General features: G+C 47.2%; 1 protein-coding gene across 1 annotated transcript in view; it reads right to left on the reverse strand.

The window, feature by feature from the left end:
* The window catches only part of LOC140403348 (rho GTPase-activating protein SYDE1-like), a 110,547-nt gene that overhangs the window by 25,423 nt on the left and 63,314 nt on the right, over nucleotides 1-21,810 (reverse strand). Inside the window, exon 3 of the mRNA XM_072491248.1 lies at nucleotides 20,424-21,305. Within this exon, the coding sequence (XP_072347349.1) occupies nucleotides 20,424-21,305 (882 nt within the window). The remainder of the gene's footprint in view (nucleotides 1-20,423; nucleotides 21,306-21,810) is intronic.

Raw genomic sequence — 21,810 nt, forward strand, 5'->3', positions numbered from 1 at the left:
GGAGGAGCCCAGCACATCAGTGCAAAAGGCGAGGCTGAGGCATTCGCAACAACCTTCAGCCAGAAGTGCCGAGTGGTCGATCCATCTCAGTCTCCTCCGGAAATCCCCAGCATCACAGAGTCAAATCTTCAGTCAATTTGATTCACTCCACCTCACCTCAGAAAGGTTCGAAGACACTGGGTGCTGCAAAGGCGAAAGCCCTGACACCATTCTGGCAACTGTACTGAAGGCTTGTGGTGTAGAACTAGCTGCACCCTTAGCCAAGTAGTCCCAATCCCACTACAGCTACAACACTGGCATCTGAATTAACGCAATAGCGAGGTAGGATGTTGGCTCCGACAATGTGGAATAATGGTAGGGGGAGAGCTGAGAAACACCAAGGGGGCAAAATAACGTCTACGGGTGTTGTACACAGACCCCCTAACTGCAGTGGTGATGTTGGGAATGGCATTAAACAAGAAATTGGAGACGCATGCGATAAAAGAACATCTGTAATTATGGGTGATTTTAATCTACATACCGATTAGGCAAATCAAATTAGCCACAATGCCGTAGAGGAGGAATTCCTGGAGTGTATACGGGATGGTTTTCTGGACCAATACGTTGAGGAACCAACTAGATGTTGGGACATCCTAGACTGGGTATTGTGTAATGAGAACGGAATCATTGGCAACCTAATTGTGCGAGACCCTTTGGGGATGAGCGACCATAATATGGTAGAATTTTTTTAAATTTAGAGTGCCCAATTCATTTTTTCCAATTAAGGGGTAAATAAGCGTGGCCAATCCCCCTACCCTGCACATCATTGGGTTGTGGGGGCAAAACCCACGCAAACACGGGGAGAATGTGCAAACTGCACACGGACAGTGACCCAGAGCCGGGATTGAACCTGGGACCTCGGCGCCGTGATATGATAAGAGTTTTTCAGATGGAGAGTGACATAGTTGATTCTGTGACAAGGTTCCTGAATCTTAATAAAAGAAAATATGATGATATGAGGCGCGAGCTGGCTTTGATCGATTGGGAACATTACTTAAAGGGATGACTGTGGATAGGCAGTGGCAAACATTCAATGAGCACATGGGGGAACTGCAACAATTGTTTATTCCTGTCTGGCGCAAAGGTGAAACTTGAAAGGTGACCAATCCATGGCTTACAAGGGAAATTAGAGATAGTATTCGATCCAAGGACGATGAATACACATTGGCCATGAAAAACAGCAAGTCTGAGCAATGGGAGCAGTTTAGAATTCAGGAAAGGAGGTCCATGGGATTGATTAAGAAGGGAAAAATAGGATACGAGAGTAAGCTTGCAGGGAGCATAAAAACTGGCTGTAACTGCTTCTATAGGTACGTGAAGAGAAAAAGATTGGTGAAGACACTTGTAGGTCCCTTACAGTCAGAAACATGGGAATTTATAATAGGGGACAAAGAAATGGCTGAGCAACTAAATACATACTTTGATTCTGTCTTCACAAATGAAGACACAAATAAGATACCAGGAATGTTGGGGAACACAGGGTTTAGAGAGAGGGAGGAATGATGGAGATCAATATTAGTAGGTGTTGGGGAAATGGATGGGATTGAAGGCTGATAAATCCCCAGGGCCTGATAATCTACATCCCAGGGTACTTAAGTGGCCCGATAAATAGTGGATGCATTGGAGGTCATCTTCCAAGATTCTATAGATTTGGTAGCTTAGTGGTATTGTCACTGGGCTAGTTAACCAGAGACCCAGTGTAATGCTCTTGGGACCCAGGTTCAAATCTCGCCACTGCAGTTGGTAAGATTTGAATTCAATAAAAATCTGGAATTAAAAATCTAACGATGACCATGAAACCCTTGTCGATTGTCATAAAAGTCCATCGGGTTCACCAATGTCCTTCAGGGAAGGAAATCTGCCGCCCTTACCCGGTCTGGCCTACATGTGACTGCAGACCCACAACAATGTGGTTGACTCTTAACTGCCTCCTCAAGGGCAATTAGGGATGGGCAATAAATGGTGGCCCATGAACGAATAAAAAGAAAAATCTATAGATTCTGGAACAGTTCTAACACACTAGTTAAAAAGGGAGATAGAGAGAAACCAGGGAATTATAGACCAGTAAGCCTGACGTCGGTAGTGGGGAAAAGTCTCGAATCCACCATCAAAGACTTAGAGAGCACTTAGAAAACAGTGGCAGGATCGGACAGAGTCAGCATGGATTTATGGAGGGGAAATCGTGCTTGACAGATCTACTGGAATTCTTCGAGGATGTAACTTGTAGAGTTGATGAAGGGGGAGTCAGTGGATGTGATGTATTTGGACTTCCAGGAGGCTTTTGACAAAGTCCCGCATAAGAGATTAGCATGTAAAATTATAGTGCATGGGGTTAGGGGCAGTGTATAGAGATGGATAGAAAACTGGTTGGCAGACAGGGAACAAAGAGTAGGAATTAACTGGTCTTTTCCAGGTGGAAGGTAGTGACTAGTGGGGGGTACCACAGGTATCGGTGCTCAGACCCCAGCTAGTCACAATATATATTCATGATTTAGATGAGGGAACAAAATCTAATATCTCAAAGTTTGCAGATGACACCAAGTTGGGTGGGAGGGTGAGCTGTGAGGAGGTTACAGAGATCCTTCAGTGTGATTTAGACAAGTTGAGTGATTGGGCAAATTAATGGCAGATGCAGTATAATCTAGAAAATGTGAAGTTATCCACTTTGGAGGCAAAAAACAGGAAGGCAGATTATTACCCAAATGGCCATAAATTAGGAGAGGGGAAGGTGCTGCCAGTCTCTGAAGGTAAGCACGCAGGTACAGCAGGCGGGAGAGAAGGCAAATGGTATGTTGGCCTTCATAGCGAGAGGATTTGAGTACAGGAGCAGGGATGTCTTTCTGAATTATACAGGGCCTTGGTGAGGCCACACCTGGAATATTGTGTGTCGATTTTGTCTCCTTATCTGAGGAAGAATGTTCTTGCTCTAGAGGAAGTGCAGCGAAGGTTTACCAGACTGATTCCTGGATGGACTTAAGAGGAGGGTCACACGGGAGGGTTTAAACTAGTATGGCAGGGGGGTGGGCACGGGAGCAATAGGTCAGAAGGTGAGAGCGTTGAGGGAGAACTAGGGAATATGGACAGTGTGGCTCTGAGGCAGAGCAGACGGGGAGAAGTTGCTGAACACAGCGGGTCTGGTGGCCTGAAGTGCATATGTTTTAATGCAAGGAGCATTACGGGTAAGGCAGATGAACTTAGAGCTTGGATTACTACTTGGAACTATGATGTTGTTGCCATTACAGAGACCTGGTTGAGGGAAGGGCAGGATTGGCAGCTAAACGTTCCAGGTTTTAGATGTTTCAGGCGGGATAGAGGGGGATGTAAAAGGGGAGGCGGAGTTGCGCTACTTGTTCAGGAGAGTATCACAGCTATACAGCGAGAGGACACCTCAGAGGGCAGTGAGGCTATATGGGTAGAGATCAGGAATAAGAAGGGTGCAGTCACAATGTTGGGGGTATACTACAGGCCTCCCAACAGCCAGCGGGAGATAGAGGAGCAGATAGGTAGACAGATTTTGGAAAAGAGTAAAAACAACAGGGTTGTGGTGATGGGAGACTTCAACTTCCCCAATATTGACTGGGACTCACTTAGTGCCAGGGGCTTAGACGGGGCAGAGTTTGTAAGGAGCATCCAGGAGGGCTTCTTAAAACAATATGTAAACAGTCCAACTAGGGAAGAGGCGGTACTGGACCTGGTATTGGGGAATGAGCCCGGCCAGGTGGTAGATGTTTCAGTAGGGGAGCATTTCGGTAACAGTGACCACAATTCAGTAAGTTTTAAAGTACTGGTGGACAAGGATAAGAGTGGTCCGAGGATGAATGTGCTAAATTGGGGGAAGGCTAATTATAACAATATTAGGCGGGAACTGAAGAGCATAGATTGGGGGCGGATGTTTGAGGGCAAATCAACATCTGACATGTGGGAGGCTTTCAAGTGTCAGTTGATAGGAATACAGGACAGGCATGTTCCTGTGAGGAAGAAAGACAAATACGGCAATTTTCGGGAACCTTGGATGACGAATGATATTGTAGGCCTCGTCAAAAAGAAAAAGGAGGCATTTGTCAGGGCTAAAAGGCTGGGAACAGACGAAGCCTGTGTGGCATATAAGGAAAGTAGGAAGGAACTTAAGCAGGGAGTCAGGAGGGCTAGAAGGGGTCATGAAAAGTCATTGGCAAATAGGGTTAAGGAAAATCCCAAGGCTTTTTACACTTACATAAAAAGCAAGAGGGTAGCCAGGGAAAGGGTTGGCCCACTGAAGGATAGGCAAGGGAATCTATGTGTGGAGCCAGAGGAAATGGGCGAGGTACTAAATGAATACTTTGCATCAGTATTCACCAAAGAGAAGGAATTGGTAGATGTTGAGTCTGGAGAAGGGGGTGTAGATAGCCTGGGTCACATTGTGATCCAAAAAGACGAGGTGTTGGGTGTCTTAAAAAATATTAAGGTAGATAAGTCCCCAGGGCCGGATGGGATCTACCCCAGAATACTGAAGGAGGCTGGAGAGGAAATTGCTGAGGCCTTGACAGAAATCTTTGGATCCTCGCTGTCTTCAGGGGATGTCCCGGAGGACTGGAGAATAGCCAATGTTGTTCCTCTGTTTAAGAAGGGTGGCAGGGATAATCCCGGGAACTACAGGCCGGTGAGCCTTACTTCAGTGGTAGGGAAATTACTGGAGAGAATTCTTCGAGACAGGATCTACTCCCATTTGGAAGCAAATGGACGTATTAGTGAGAGGCAGCACGGTTTTGTGAAGGGGAGGTCGTGTCTCACTAACTTGATAGAGTTTTTCGAGGAGGTCACTAAGATGATTGATGCAGGTAGGGCAGTAGATGTTGTCTATATGGACTTCAGTAAGGCCTTTGACAAGGTCCCTCATGGTAGACTAGTACAAAAGGTGAAGTCACACGGGATCAGGGGTGAACTGGCAAGGTGGATACAGAACTGGCTAGGCCATAGAAGGCAGAGGGTAGCAATGGAGGGATGCTTTTCTAATTGGAGGGCTGTGACCAGTGGTGTTCCACAGGGATCAGTGCTGGGACCTTTGCTCTTTGTAGTATATATAAATGATTTGGAGGAAAATGTAACTGGTCTGATTAGTAAGTTTGCAGACGACACAAAGGTTGGTGGAATTGCGGATAGCGATGAGGACTGTCTGAGGATACAGCAGGATTTAGATTGTCTGGAGACTTGGGCGGAGAGATGGCAGATGGAGTTTAACCTGGACAAATGTGAGGTAATGCATTTTGGAAGGGCTAATGCAGGTAGGGAATATACAGTGAATGGTAGAACCCTCAAGAGTATTGAAAGTCAAAGAGATCTAGGAGTACAGGTCCACAGATCACTGAAAGGGGCTACACAGGTGGAGAAGGTAGTCAAGAAGGCATACGGCATGCTTGCCTTCATTGGCCGGGGCATTGAGTATAAGAATTGGCAAGTCATGTTGCAGCTGTATAGAACCTTAGTTAGGCCACACTTGGAGTATAGTGTTCAATTCTGGTCGCCACACTACCAGAAGGATGTGGAGGCTTTAGAGAGGGTGCAGAAGAGATTTACCAGAATGTTGCCTGGTATGGAGGGCATAAGCTATGAGGAGCGATTGAATAAACTCGGTTTGTTCTCACTGGAACGAAGGAGGTTGAGGGGCGACCTGATAGAGGTATACAAAATTATGAGGGGCATAGACAGAGTGGATAGTCAGAGGCTTTTCCCCAGGGTAGAGGGGTCAATTACTAGGGGGCATAGGTTTAAGGTGAGAGGGGCAAAGTTTAGAGTAGATGTACGAGGCAAGTTTTTTACGCAGAGGGTAGTGGGTGCCTGGAACTCACTACCGGAGGAGGTAGTGGAGGCAGGGACGATAGGGACATTTAAGGGGCATCTTGACAAATATATGAATAGGATGGGAATAGAAGGATACGGACCCAGGAAGTGTAGAAGATTGTAGTTTAGTCGGGCAGTATGGTCGGCACGGGCTTGGAGGGCCGAAGGGCCTGTTCCTGTGCTGTACATTTCTTTGTTCTTTGTTTGTTCTTTGAGAGATTGAATCGGTTCGAACTGTATTCGCTGGAATTCAGAAAAATATGGGGGGGAATCTCATAGAAACCTTCAAAATTCTAACAGGACTGGACAGGATAGATGCAGGAAGGATGTTCCCGATGGTGGGTGTGTCCAGAACCAGGGGGCACAGTCTGAGGATACGGAGATTTAGGACAGAGATGAGGAGAGATTTCTTCACCCAGAGAGTGGTCGGCCTGTGGAATTCGTTACCACGGGAAGTAGTTGACCAAGACATTGGATGTTTTCAAGGAGCAGTTAGATACAGCACTTAGGGCGAAGGGGGTCAAAGGATATGGAGGGGGGCAGAAACTGGATCAGTTTAGAGCGTTGGATGATCAGCAATGATCGCAATGAATGGCGGAGCAGGCTCGAAGGGCCGAATGGCCTCCTCCTGCTTCTATTTTCTATGTTTCTATCTACCTAGCAGGGTGAAAAATTGCCCAGGTATGTGCAGTACGCAAGAAACAAGATAAATCTAACCCGGCGAATTACTGGCCCTTCTGCTTTCGAGTACCAGCAAAGTGATGGAAAGGGTTGTCGACTGAACTGTGAAGCAGCACTTACTCAGCAATAACCTGCTCGCTGACACTCAGTTTGGGTTCCACCAGCGTCACTCAGCGCCTGACCAAATAACTGTCAAAAGAACCAAATTCCAGAAACAAATTTGGCCAAGTATGGCATCAAGGAGCCCTAGCTAAACTGGAGTCAATGGGAATCAGGGGGAAAACTCTCCGCTGGATGGAGTCAAGCCTGGCACAAGTTTGTGGCTGGTGGGGGTCAATAATCTCAGCTCTAGGATATCACTGCAGAAGTTCCTCAGGATAGTGTCCTCAGCCCCAACCACCTACAGCTGCCTCATCAATGATGTTCCTTCCATCAAAATTAGTGTTTGTACCGTTTGGCCTTGTATATATTTTTTACTGCTTTAATAAAAAGATATGGTCAATTCACCTACCCTGCACATCTTTGGGGTTGTGGGGGTGAGACCACACAGACATTGGGAGAATGTGGGAGACAAGGTAGCACAGTGGTTAGCACAGTTGCTTCACAGCTCCAGAGACCCGGGTTCGATTCCCGGCTTGGGCCACTGCCTGTGCGGAGTCTGCACGTTCTCTCCGTGTCTGCGTGGGTTTCCTCCGGGTGCTCCGGTTTCCTCCCACAAGTCCCGAAAGACGTGCCTGTTAGGTGAATTGGAGATTCTGAATTCTCCCTCCGTGCACCTGAGCAGGCGCCGGAGTGTGGCGACTAGGGGATTTTCACAGCAACTTCATTACAGTGTTAATGTAAGCCTACTTGTGACACTAATAAAGATTATTATTATTATTATGTGCAAACTCCACACAGATAGTGGCCCGGGGCCAGGATCGGACTCGGGTCCTCGGCACCGTGAGGCAGCAGTGCTAACCACTGCACCGCTGTGCAGCCCTGGTTCCTTCCACCATACCCTTAAGTAGGGTGCTCTTTCCAGGGGCTGGTGCAGACATGATGGGCCGAATGGGCTCCTTCTGGACTGTCGGGATTCTATGATTCTATTTTATGATTCTATAAGGTCAGAAGTGAGGAAGTTCGTTGGTGAGTGCACAATGTTCAGCACTGTTAGCGATTCCTCAGGTACTGAAGGAGCCATGTCCAAGTGTAGCAAGACCTGGACAATATCCCGGCATGGGCTAACAAGAGGCATGTGCTCCTTGACATTTAATGTTATCCCCATTGCTGAAACCCGGGATTAACATCTTGGGAATTCATTAGAAACTGAACTGGACTAGCCATATAAATAAATACTGTGGCGACAAGAGCAGGCCAGAGACTGCGTATTATGTAGCGTGTAACTCACCTCCTGACTTTCCAAAGCCGGTCCACCATCTACAAGGCACATGTCAGGAGTGTAATCGAATACTTTCCACTTGCCTGGATGAGTGCAGCTCCAACAACACTCAAGAATCTCAACACCATCCAGGACAAAGTGGCCCGCCTTTATAGGCACCCCTTCCACAAATATTTACTCCCTCCACCACCGACGAACAGTGGCCGCCATGTACAAGATGCATTGCAGGAACTCAACAAGCCTCCTCCGAAGGTACCTTCCAAACCTGCGATCGCTACCACCGAGAAGGACAAGTGCAGCAGACACATGGGAACATTTCCCTCCAAGTCACTCACCACCCTGACTTGGAAATATATCACCATTTCTTCACTGTCGCTGGGACAAACACCTGGAACTCCATCCCTAGCAGCACTGTGGGGGTACCTACACCACACGGAATGCAGCGGTTCAAGAATGTGGCTTACCGTCTCAAGAACAATTAGAAATGGGCAATAAATGCAGCCCTAGCCAGCGACAGCCACACCCCAAGAATGAATTATTTATAAACAATCCAATCAAGATATTCCAATCAGTAATTCTCACTTATTTTCTACAGATTCCAGTCAGTAACAAATCATGTTCTCTGAGGCTTAAATGCTAACTGGGGAATAGCACTATAGATACTGGCTGGTGAATAATCCTATAGACACTGACTGGGGAATACCCCAATGGATACTGACTGGGGAATACCCCTATAGATACAGTCTGGGGAATACTCCTATAGATACTGACTGGGGAATATTCCTATAGATACTGACTGGAGAATACCCCTAAAGATGCTAACTGGGGAATACCCCTATAGATACTGACTGGGAAATACTCCTAAAGATACATACTGGGGAATACCCGTTTAGATACTGACTGGGGAAAAATCCAATAGAGACATACCGGGGAATACCCCTATAGATACTGACTGGGGAATACCCCTATAGATACTGACTGGAGAATACCCCTATAGATACTGACTGGGGAATACACCATTATATATGATTGTTAAATACCCCAAAAGACACTGACTGGGGAATACCCCTATAGACACTGACTGGGAAATACCCCTATAGATACTGATTGGAGAATACCCCTATAGATACTCACTGGGGAATAATCCTCTAGATGCAGATTGGGGAATACACCTATAGATATCATTGGGAAATACCCCCTATAGATACTGACTGAGGAATACCCCTACAGACACTGACTGGGGAATACCCCTATAGATACTGACTGGGGAATACCCTATAGATACTGACTGAGGAATATCCCTATCGATACTGACTGGGGAATACCCCTATAGATACAGACTGGGGAATACACCAACAGATACTAAGTGGGGAATACCCCTATAGATACTGACTGAGAAATACTCCTACAGATACAAAATGGGGAATACCCGTATAGATACTGACTGGGGAATAATCCAATAGATACATACCTGGGAATACCCCTATAGATGTTGACTGGGGAATACCCCTATAGATACTGACTGGAGAATACCCCTATAGATACTGACTGGGGAATACACCTATAGATATGATTGTTAAATACCCCTATAGATACTGACTGGGGAATACCCCTATAGATACTGATTGGAGAATAACCCTATAGATACTGACTGGGGAATAATCCTCTAGATGCAGATTGGGGAATACACCTATAGATATCATTGGGAAATACCCCCTATAGATGCTGACTGGTGAAATCCCCCTATGTATACTGACTGGGGAATACCCCTATAGATACTGACTGGGGAAAACCCCGATAGACACTGACTGGGGAATACCACTATAGATACTGACTGGGGAATACCCCTATAGACACTGACTGGGGAATACCACTATAGATACTGACTGAGGAATACCCCAACAGACACTGACTGGGGAATACCCCTATAGATACTGACTGAGGAATATCCCTATCGATACTGACTGAGGAATACCCCTTTAGATGCAGACTGAGAAATACTCCTACAGATACAAAATGGGGAATACCCGTACAGATACTGACTGGGGAATAATCCAATAGATACATACCGGGGAATACCCCTATAGATGCTGACTGGGGAATACCCCTATAGATACTGACTGGGGAATACCCCTATAGATACTGACTGGGGAATACCCCTATAGATATGATTGTTAAATACCCCAAAAGACACTGACTGGGGAATACCCCTACAGACACTGACTGGGAAATACCCCTACAGATACTGATTGGAGAATACCTCTATATATACACACTTGGGAATAATCCTCTAGATGCAGATTGGGGAATAAACCTATAGATATCATTGGGAAATACCCCCTATAGATGCTGACTGGGGAAATCCCCCTATGTATACTGACTGGGGAATACCCCTATAGATACAGACTGGGGAATACCCCTATAGACACTGACTGGGGAATACCACTATAGATACTAACTGGGGAATACCCCTATATACATTGACTGGGGAATACCCCTATAGATACTGACTGAGGAATACCCCTACAGACACTGACTGGGGAATACCACTATAGATACTGACTGGGGAATACCCCTCTAGATACTGACTGAGGAATATCCCTATCGATACTGACTGGGGAATACCCCTATAGATACAGACTGGGGAATACACCTACAGATACTAACTGGGGAATACCCCGAGATACTGACTGAGAAATACTCCGACAGATACAAAAAAGGGAATACCCGTATAGATACTGACTGGGGAATAATCCAATAGATACATACCGGGGAATACCCCTATAGATGCTGACTGGGGAATACCCCTATAGATACTGACTGGAGAATACCCCTATAGATAGTGACTGGGGAATACCCCAATAGATACTGATTCGAGAATAACCCTATAGATACTGACTGGGGAATACTCCTATAGATACATACTGGGGAATACCCCTATAGATACTGACTGGGGAATAATCCTCGAGATGCAGATTGGGGAATACACCTATAGATATCATTGGGAAATACCCCCTATAGATGCTCACTGGGGAAATCCCCCTATGTATACTGACTGGGGAATACCCCTATAGATACTGACTGGGGAATACCCCTATAGATACTGACTGGGGAATACCCCTATAGACACTGACTGGGGAATACCACTATAGATACTGACTGGGGAATACCCCTATATACATTGACTGGGGAATACCCCTATAGATACTGACTGAGGAATACCCCTACAGACACTGACTGGGGAATACCCCTATAGATACTGACTGGGGAATACCCCTATAGATACTGACTGAGGAATATCTCTATCGATACTGACTGGGGAATACCCCTATAGATACAGACTGGGGAATACACCTACAGATACTAACTGGGGAATACCCCGATAGATACTGACTGAGAAGTACTCCTACAGATACAAAATGGGGAATACCCGGATAAATACTGACTGGGGAATAATCCAATAGATACATACCGGGGAATACCCCTATAGATGCTGACTGGGGAATACCCCTATAGATACTGACTGGAGAATACCCCTATAGATACTGACTGGGGAATACCCCTATAGATTTGATTGTTAAATACCCCCTTGATACTGACTGGGGGATAACCCTATAGATACATAGCGGCGAATACCCCTATTCGGGTATTCCCCAGTCAGTATCTATGGGGGTATTCTCCAGTCAGTGTCAAAAGGGTATTCCCCAGTCAGTATCTGTAGGATTATTCCCCAGTCAGTATCTATAGGGGTATTCTCCAATCAGTATCTGGTATCTATAGGGGTATTCTCCAATCAGTATCTGGAATACCCCTATTGGGGAATAATGCTTTGATACAGACTGGGAATACCCCTATAGATGCTGACTGGGGAATAATGCTTTGATACCGACTGGGAATACCCCTATAGATGATGACTGAGGACTACACCTATAGATACTGACTGGGGATTACCCCTATAGATACTGAATGGGGAATACCCCTATAGATACTGACTGGGGAATACCCCTATAAATACAGACTGGGGAATACCCCTGTAGATACTGACTGGGGAATACCACGATAGATACTGACTGGGGAATACCCCTATAGATAATGACTGGGGAATACCCCTATATATACTGACTGGGGAATACCCCTACAGATACTGATTGGAGAATACCCCTATAGATACTGACTGGGGAATAACCCTACAGATACTGACTGGGGAATACCCTTTTGACACTGACTGGGGAATACCCCCATAGATACTGACTGGGGAATACCCCTATAGATATTGACTGGGGAATACATCTATAGATACTGACTGGGGATTACCCCTATAAATACTGAATGGGGAATACCCTTTTGACACTGACTGGGGAATACCCCCATAGATACTGACTGTGAAATACTCCTACAGATACAAAATGGGGAATACCCGTATAAATACTGACTGGGGAATAATCCAATAGATACATACCGGGGAATACCCCTATAGATGCTGACTGGGGAATACCCCTATAGATACTGACTGGAGAATACCCCTAGATACTGACTGGGGAATACCCCTATAGATATGAATATTAAATACCCCTCTAGATACTGACTGGGGAATACCCCTATAGACACTGACTGGGGAATACCCCTATAGATATTGATTGGCGAATACTCCTATAGATACTCACTGGGGAATAATCCTCTAGATACAGATTGGGGAATACCCCCATAGATATCATTCGGAAATACCCCCTATAGATGCCGACTGGAGGAATCCCCCTATGTATACTGACTGGGGAATACCCCGATACACAATGACTGGGGAATACCCCTATAGATACTGACTGAGGAATACCCCTATAGACACTGACTGGGGGATAACCCTATAGATACATAGCGGCGAATACCCCTATAGATACTGACTGGGGAATAATGCTTTGATACAGACTGGGAATACCCCTATAGATGCTGACTGGGGAATAATGCTTTGATACCGACTGGGAATACCCCTATAGATGCTGACTGAGGACTACACCTATAGACAGACTGGTGAATACCCCTATAGATACTGACTGTGGAATACACCTATAGATACTGACTGGGGATTACCCCTATAGATACTGAATGGGGAGTACCCCTATAGATACTGACTGGGGAATACCCCTATAAATACAGACTGGGGAATACCCCTGTAGATACTGACTGGGGAATACCCCTATAGATAATGACTGGGGAATACCCCTATATATACTGACTGGGGAAATACCCCTATAGATACAGACTGGGGAATACCCCTATAGATACTGATTGGAGAATACCCCTATAGATACTGACTGGGGATTAACCCTACAGATACTGACTGGGGAATACCCTTTTGACACTGACTGGGGAATACCCCCATAGATACTGACTGGGGAATACCCCTGTAGATACTGACTGGGGAATACCACGATAGATACTGACTGGGGAATACCCCTATAGATAATGACTGGGGAATACCCCTATATATACTGACTGGGGAAATACCCCTATAGATACAGACTGGAGAATACCCCTATAGATACTGATTGGAGAATACCCCTATAGATACTGACTGGGGAATAACCCTACAGATACTGACTGGGGAATACCCTTTTGACACTGACTGGGGAATACCCCCATAGATACTGACTGGGGAAATTCCACTATGGATACTGACCTGGGAATACCCCTATAGATACTGACTGTGGAATACTCCTATAGATACTGACTGGGGAATACCCCTCTACTGACTGGGGAATACCCCTATAGATACAGACTGGGGAATACCCCCATAGATACTAACTGGAGAATACCCCTATAGATACTGACTGGGGAATACCCCTATAGATATGATTGTTAAATACCCCTATAGATACTGACTGGGGAATACCCCTATAGATACTGATTGGAGAATAACCCTATAGATACTGACTGGGGAATACTCCTATAGATACATACTGGGGAATACCCCTATAGATACTGACTGGGGAATATTGCTATAGATACAGACTGGGGAATACCCCTGCCGATATGATTGGGAAATACCCCTATCGATACTGACTGGGGAATACCCCTATACTGACTGGGGAATAATCCTATAGATACAGACTGGGGAATATCCCTATAGATATGATTGGGAATACCCCCTATAGATACATACTGGGGAATACCCCTATAGATACTGACTGGGGAATATTGCTATAGATACAGACTGGGGAATACCCCTGCCGATATGATTGGGAAATACCCCTATCGATACTGACTGGGGAATACCCCTATACTGACTGGAGAATAATCCTATAGATACAGACTGGGGAATATCCCTATAGACACTGACTGGGGAATACCCCTATATACACTAACTGTGGAATACCCCTATAGATACTGACTGGGGAACAATCCTATAGATACAGACTGGGGAATAATCCTCTGGATACAGACTGGGGGATACCCCTATAGATATGATTGGGAAATACCCCTATAGATACTGACTGGGGAATACCACTATAGATACTGACTGGAGAATACCCCTAAGATTACTGACTGGGGAACAATCCTAAAGATACAGACTGGGGAATACCCCTATAGATATGATTGGGAAATACCCCTATAGATACTGAGTGGGGAACACACCTATATATATGATTGTTAAATACCCCTATAGATACTGACTGGGGCATACCCCTATAGACGATGACTGGGGAATACCCCTATAGATACTGACTGTGAAATAATCCTATAGACACAGATTGGGGAATACCCCTATAGATATCATTGGGAAATACCCCCTATAGATACTGACTGGGGAATAATGCTATAGATACAGACTGGGGAATACCCCTGCAGATATGATTGGGTAATACCCCTATAGATACTGACTGGGGAATACCCCTATACTGACTGGGGAATAATCCTATAGATACAGAGTGGGGAATACCCCTATAGATATGATTGGAAAATACCCCTCTAGATACTGACTGGGGAATACCCCTATAGATATGATTGTTAAATACCCCTATGGATACTGACTGGGGAATACCCCTATAGACACTGACTGGGGAATACTCCTATAGATACTGATTGGAGAATACCCCTATACATACTGACTGGGGCATTCTCCTATACATACTGGGGAATACCCCTATAGATACTGACTGGGGAATAATGCTCAAGATACAGACTGGGGAATACCCCTATAGATACTGACTGGGGAATACCACTATAGATACTGACTGGAGAATACCCCTAAGATTACTGACTGGGGAACAATCCTAAAGATACAGACTGGGGAATACCCCTATAGATATGATTGGGAAATACCCCTATAGATACTGAGTGGGGAACACACCTATAGATATGATTGTTAAATACCCCTATAGATACTGACTGGGGCATACCCCTATAGACGATGACTGGGGAATACCCCTATAGATACTGACTGTGAAATAATCCTATAGACACAGATTGGGGAATACCCCTATAGATATCATTGGGAAATACCCCCTATAGATACTGACTGGGGAATAATGCTATAGATACAGACTGGGGAATACCCCTGCAGATATGATTGGGTAATACCCCTATAGATACTGACTGGGGAATACCCCTATACTGACTGGGGAATAATCCTATAGATACAGAGTGGGGAATACCCCTATAGATATGATTGGAAAATACCCCTCTAGATACTGACTGGGGAATACCCCTATAGATATGATTGTTAAATACCCCTATGGATACTGACTGGGGAATACCCCTATAGACACTGACTGGGGAATACTCCTATAGATACTGATTGGAGAATACCCCTATACATACTGACTGGGGCATTCTCCTATACATACTGGGGAATACCCCTATAGATACTGACTGGGGAATAATGCTCAAGATACAGACTGGGGAATACCCCTATAGATACTGACTGGGGAATACCACTATAGATACTGACTGGAGAATACCCCTAAGATTACTGACTGGGGAACAATCCTAAAGATACAGACTGGGGAATACCCCTATAGATATGATTGGGAAATACCCCTATAGATACTGAGTGGGGAACACACCTATAGATATGATTGTTAAATACCCCTATAGATACTGACTGGGGCATACCCCTATAGACGATGACTGGGGAATACCCCTATAGATACTGACTGTGAAATAATCCTATAGACACAGATTGGGGAATACCCCTATAGATATCATTGGGAAATACCCCCTATAGATACTGACTGGGGAATAATGCTATAGATACAGACTGGGGAATACCCCTGCAGATATGATTGGGTAATACCCCTATAGATACTGACTGGGGAATACCCCTATACTGACTGGGGAATAATCCTATAGATACAGAGTGGGGAATACCCCTATAGATATGATTGGAAAATACCCCTCTAGATACTGACTGGGGAATACCCCTATAGATATGATTGTTAAATACCCCTATGGATACTGACTGGGGAATACCCCTATAGACACTGACTGGGGAATACTCCTATAGATACTGATTGGAGAATACCCCTATACATACTGACTGGGGCATTCTCCTATACATACTGGGGAATACCCCTATAGATACTGACTGGGGAATAATGCTCAAGATACAGACTGGGGAATACCCCTATAGATACTGACTGAGGAATACCCCTATAGATACAGACTGGGGAATACCCTTATAGATATTGACTGGGGAATACACCTATAGATACTGACTGGGGAGTACCCCAAAAGATACTGACTGGGAAATACCCCTATAGATATTAAGTGGGGAATACACCTACAAGATATTGACTAACTGGGGAATACCCCTAAATATACAGACTGGGGAATATCCCTATAGATACGGACTGGGAATACAATACCCCTATAGACACAGACTGGGGAATAATCCTATAGATACTGACTGGGGAATACCACTATAGACACTGACTGGGGGAAAATCCTATAGATGCAGACTTGGGGAATACCACTAAATATATAGACTGGGGAATACCCCTACAGATACTGACTGGGGAATACCCCTATAGACACTGACTGGTGACTACCCCTATAGATACTGACTGAAGAATACCCATATAGACACTGACTGGGGAATAACCTATAGATACTCACTGGGGATTATCTCTATAGATACTGACTAGGGACTACTCTTATAGATCCTGACTGGAAAATACCCCTATAGATACTGACTGGGGAAATTCCCCTATGGATACTGACCTGGGAATATCCCTATAGATACTGACTGTGGAATACTCCTATTGATACAGACTGTGGAATACCCCTGTAGAAACTTACTGGGGAATACCCCTGTAGATACTGACTGGGGAATACCCCTATAGATACTGACTGGGGAAATTCCCCTATGGATACTGACCTGGGAATATCCCTATAGATACTGACTGTGGAATACTCCTATTGATACAGACTGTGGAATACCCCTGTAGAAACTTACTGGGGAATACCCCTGTAGATGCTGACTGGGGAATACCCCTATACTGACTGGGGAATACCCCTATAGATACAGACTGGGGAATACCCTTATAGATACTGACTGGAGAATACCCCTATAGATACAGACTGGGGAATACCCCTATAGATATGATTGGGAAATGCCCCCATAGATACTGACTGGGGAACACCCCTCTAGATATGATTGTTAAATACCCCTATAGATACTGACTAGGGACTACTCTTATAGATACTGACTGGAAAATACCCCTATAGATACTGACTGTGGAATACTCCTATAGATACTGACTAGGGAATAGCTCTATTGACACTGACTGGGGAATACCCCTATAGATACTGACTGGGGAATATCCCTATAGATACTGACTGGGAATACCACTATAGATACTGACTGGGGAATACCCCTATAGATACAGACTGGGGAATATACCTGTAGATACTGAGTGGGGAATACTCTTATAGATACTGACTGGAAAATACCCCTATAGATACTGACTGGGGAATACACCTATGGATACTGACTGGGGAATACACCTATTGATACTGACTGGGAAATAACCCTTCTGGATATTGACTGGGGAATACACCTATAGATTACGACTGGGGAATACCCCTACAGAAACTGACTGGGGAATACCCCTATAGATACTGACAGGAGAATACCCCTATTGATACTGACTGGGGAATACCCCTATTGATACTGACTGGGGAATAATCCTATAGATACTGACTGGGGAATACCCCTATAAATACTGACTGAGGAATACCCCTATTGATACTGACTGGGGAATACCCCTATAGATACTGACTGGGGAATACCCCTATAGATACTGACTGGGGAATACCCCTAAGATACAAACTGGGGAATATACCTGTAGATACTTACTGGGGAATACCCCTATCGACATTGATTGGGAAATACCCCTGTAGATAATGACTGGAGCATACAGAATACACCTAGACATACTGACTGGAGAAATTCCCCTATAGACACGGACTGGGAATTATCCCTATAGATACTGACTGGAGAATACCCCTACCAATACTGACGGGATTATCCCTATAGATACTGACTGGAAAATGCATCTCTAGATACTGACTGGGAAATTCTCGTATAAATTGTATCTGGGAGATTCCCTTTGCTAAACTCTGGGGAAGACGGATGCAATCCCTGCTAGCGCCACGCACATTGTGTTGTTCCTGCCCCATGCGTGTGAGGGTGCGGGAGGTCAAACACTTAACAGCTGCTAATTTCGGGGAGGAAGTTGCATTGCGATCCTTCACCCCGAATAGAATAAACAGGACTTGGCACTCTGGAGCGCTTCCTCCCAGAGAAACAGCCGGACTAAAACCATCAGCTGGGACCACAATAACATTTCTGAGCCAGACTGCCATCACCAGCCGCCAAGGTAGCGAGGCGCAAGCCTCCTCCAAGATTATTGTCGGGCAGACGGGAGCTAATATCGGGTCTCTTCCTGCAGGAGGCCAGGGTGGAACAGATATATTCACTGTTCCCAGTAACCTAACGCAACCTGAAGTAACGTGCTGGAGGGTAGCACGGTGTGAGAGGATACAGGGAGAGAGAGAGAGAGAGAGACCGGTGCTGTAACTTTAGTGTATTGCCAGAAACTGATGCGCCTCTCAGTGAGCTAACAGCTCCATTCTCGCACGTTAGACGTTCCCATTTATGGGAAGCACAATTCCCTTCCTGATACACAGCTGGATCGTGTTCAATTCCTGTGGGAGGGAAGAGGAATGTGGCTGAGGGCGGAACCTTTTTCAGAGGGAGGACACAGGGCGACAGTCCCGCCGGGGACACTCCCAGCTTGGTCGGAGTGCCCAAACTGCTTCTTCCCTCCAGTGTCCCTGGCGGGTGTTCGAAACCAGGAGAGGGCCGGGCACTGCAGGCGGGGAGAATGCGTTCCCCCTCGTAAAAGGGCCGAGAACGAGGGGGGCACAGATTTAAGGCGACTTGCAAAAGAAGCAAATGTGATTGCGAGGAAATCATCTTTCGCACACAGCGGGTGGTTGGGGTCTGGAATGCGCTGCCTGGGGGCTGTGGCGGAGGCTGATCGAATCGAGGCATTGGATGATTACTCAATCAGAACTGATGTGCAGGGTTTACCGGGAAAAGGCAGGGGAATAGGGCTAGGCCGCCGCCATGATGGGCCAAATGCTCTCCTTCAGCATCATAACAATTCTGATTCAGATGAGGCAGTGAATAAAGCCTCTTGTTCAACATCCCGTTATAATCCATAGAATCCCTGCAGTGAGAAGGAGGCCATTCAGCCCATCGGGTCTGCACCAGCCCTCTGAGAGAGCACTCTTCGCAGCCCCCCCCCCCCCCCCGCCGCCCCCACCTATCCCTGCAACCAAACCTGCGTATTTTTGGACACCAAGTGGCAATTTAACACGGCCAATCCACCAAACCTGCACGTCTTTGGATTGTGGGAGGAAACCGGAGCGCCCGGAGGAAACCCACGCAGACACGGGGAGAACATGCAGACTCCACCCAAGGTGGGAATCGAACCCGGGTCCCTAGCGCTGCACTGTGCCACCTTTATAGGTTCCACCGATGACGTAATAGGAATATTGGGGACCCCCGAGTGATGGTCCGATAAGGGAGACCGGACTCTGCTGCGAGGCCCGCCGTAGTTGATTGCCCTTCCAGCGCCCTCCCCCTCCAGCCTGTCCTGCCATTCAATTAGAACCTAAGTCGGGGGCACTAGTCTCAACATGAGACCTTTCAGGGGTGAGGTTAGGGACAACACCACCACGAGCGGAAGTTTGGAACTCTGCCGCAGTTGATGCTGGAGTGGCCGTTTGGTTTAAAGGTGAGATCGATAGAGGTTGGCGTTGAAGTGTGTTAAAGGTGTGCGGCTGAGGCAGGTGAGGTCGCAGCTCAGCCTTCACCTCACTGGGTGCCAGGATTGGCTCGAGGGGCTGAATGAATGGCCTCCTCCTGTACCTTTGGTCCAACAGGGAAACAAAGATTAAGAGCGAAAGCATGCGCGCGGACAAGCTGGTTTGCACGTACCTTTGAAGAGTGGAGGCAGCAGGGCGGTCCCGTGGCAGCACACGCGGTTGCGAGAGCAGCTGGGATCCCAGCTGAAGAGCAGCATCTTGAGCTGCTGCGAGTGTTCCAGCTCGATGTTGAAGGTGTGGTCCAGGCTGAGGAAGGGTTCCTGGCAGGTCAGCATGGCGGTGCGGGCCTTGCTGACCGAATCCACCTGGATGGCGCAGAAGACGTCCCTCAGGCCGGCCCGGGGCAGCCGGACGCCCTCAATGCCGTACAGCCGGACGTTGATGAGGCCCGAGAGGTACTGTAGGCAGCGTGGCTGCTCGCCGCCCCCGTAGGGGCGGAAGGCGCCCGCGTCCAGCCGGGGGCCGGCCGGGTGCTGGCACCCGCCGGGGCCTTCCTTCTCCGCGTGCCAGGGACCGCCCTCGGGCTTCCCCGCCTTGGCCACCAGTTCTGGCGAGTCTCCGTCGCTGAGGTAACCGCCCTTGCCCAGCGCCCTCGAGCTCCGCTGCTTCTTCCGCTGCCAGTTGCTCCCGCGGGAAGACACGCTGCTGTCCAGGTGGTAGCGGCAGATGACGTTGGAGACGGGCTGCGGCATGCCCGGAGACGAGGAAGGGGAGGAGGGCGTCGGCGGGGAGGCCCTCCCGCTCAGTTCCGGCCGGGCGCCGTCCGCGACGGAGGTCCCGCCGCCGTCATGGCGGTTGGCGCGCGAGGTCCCCCTCAAACTCAGCTTGCGCCGCAGCTCCGGGAGCTTCTTCATCTTCATGGACAGCCTCCGGACCGTGCCGGGGGATTTGACCCGGTCCGACAGCGAGCGGTGAGCCGCGGTGCCCTTCTTGGACGGCCTGGGGCTGGTTGGCGGCGACCAGTTGCCCTCCGTCCGTCCGTCCGTCACGCCATCTGTCAGGGGCGGAGAAAACAAAGAGATTGAGAAGGCGCGCCTTCATGCCAGCCTCCAGAAACCCACCTCGCAGAGTGAACAAGTGACCAGCCAAACCCAACGCCAGCAGACCCAACACCAGTGACCCCTCAACACGGCCGATTAACAGCTCAGAGTTTTGCTGGGAGGGCTCCCCAATAGGAGAGGTTAAGCGGAAGGGGGAGGAAGATTTGAGGAGGGTGCTGGGGGTTGGGTTTTGGGAGGAGGCTCTGAGGAGAGAGAACGCATCCTCTCCGTGCGCCAGGCTTAGACTCATCCAATTTAAAATAGTCCATAGGACACATGGAGGCCGGAATGAGCAGGTTTCTAGAGGAGATGGGGGATAGTTGTGGGTGGTGTGCGGGGATGTCGAACCACGTCCACATGTTTTGGGCCTGTCTGAAGCTGGAGGGATTCTGGCGGGGATTTGCTGACGCGATGTCTGAGGGTGAAGGTGGTCCCCAGTCCAGAAGTGTCGATTTCTGT

The sequence above is a fragment of the Scyliorhinus torazame genome, chromosome 27 (genome assembly GCF_047496885.1).
Source record: "Scyliorhinus torazame isolate Kashiwa2021f chromosome 27, sScyTor2.1, whole genome shotgun sequence".
Lineage (NCBI taxonomy): Eukaryota > Metazoa > Chordata > Chondrichthyes > Carcharhiniformes > Scyliorhinidae > Scyliorhinus > Scyliorhinus torazame.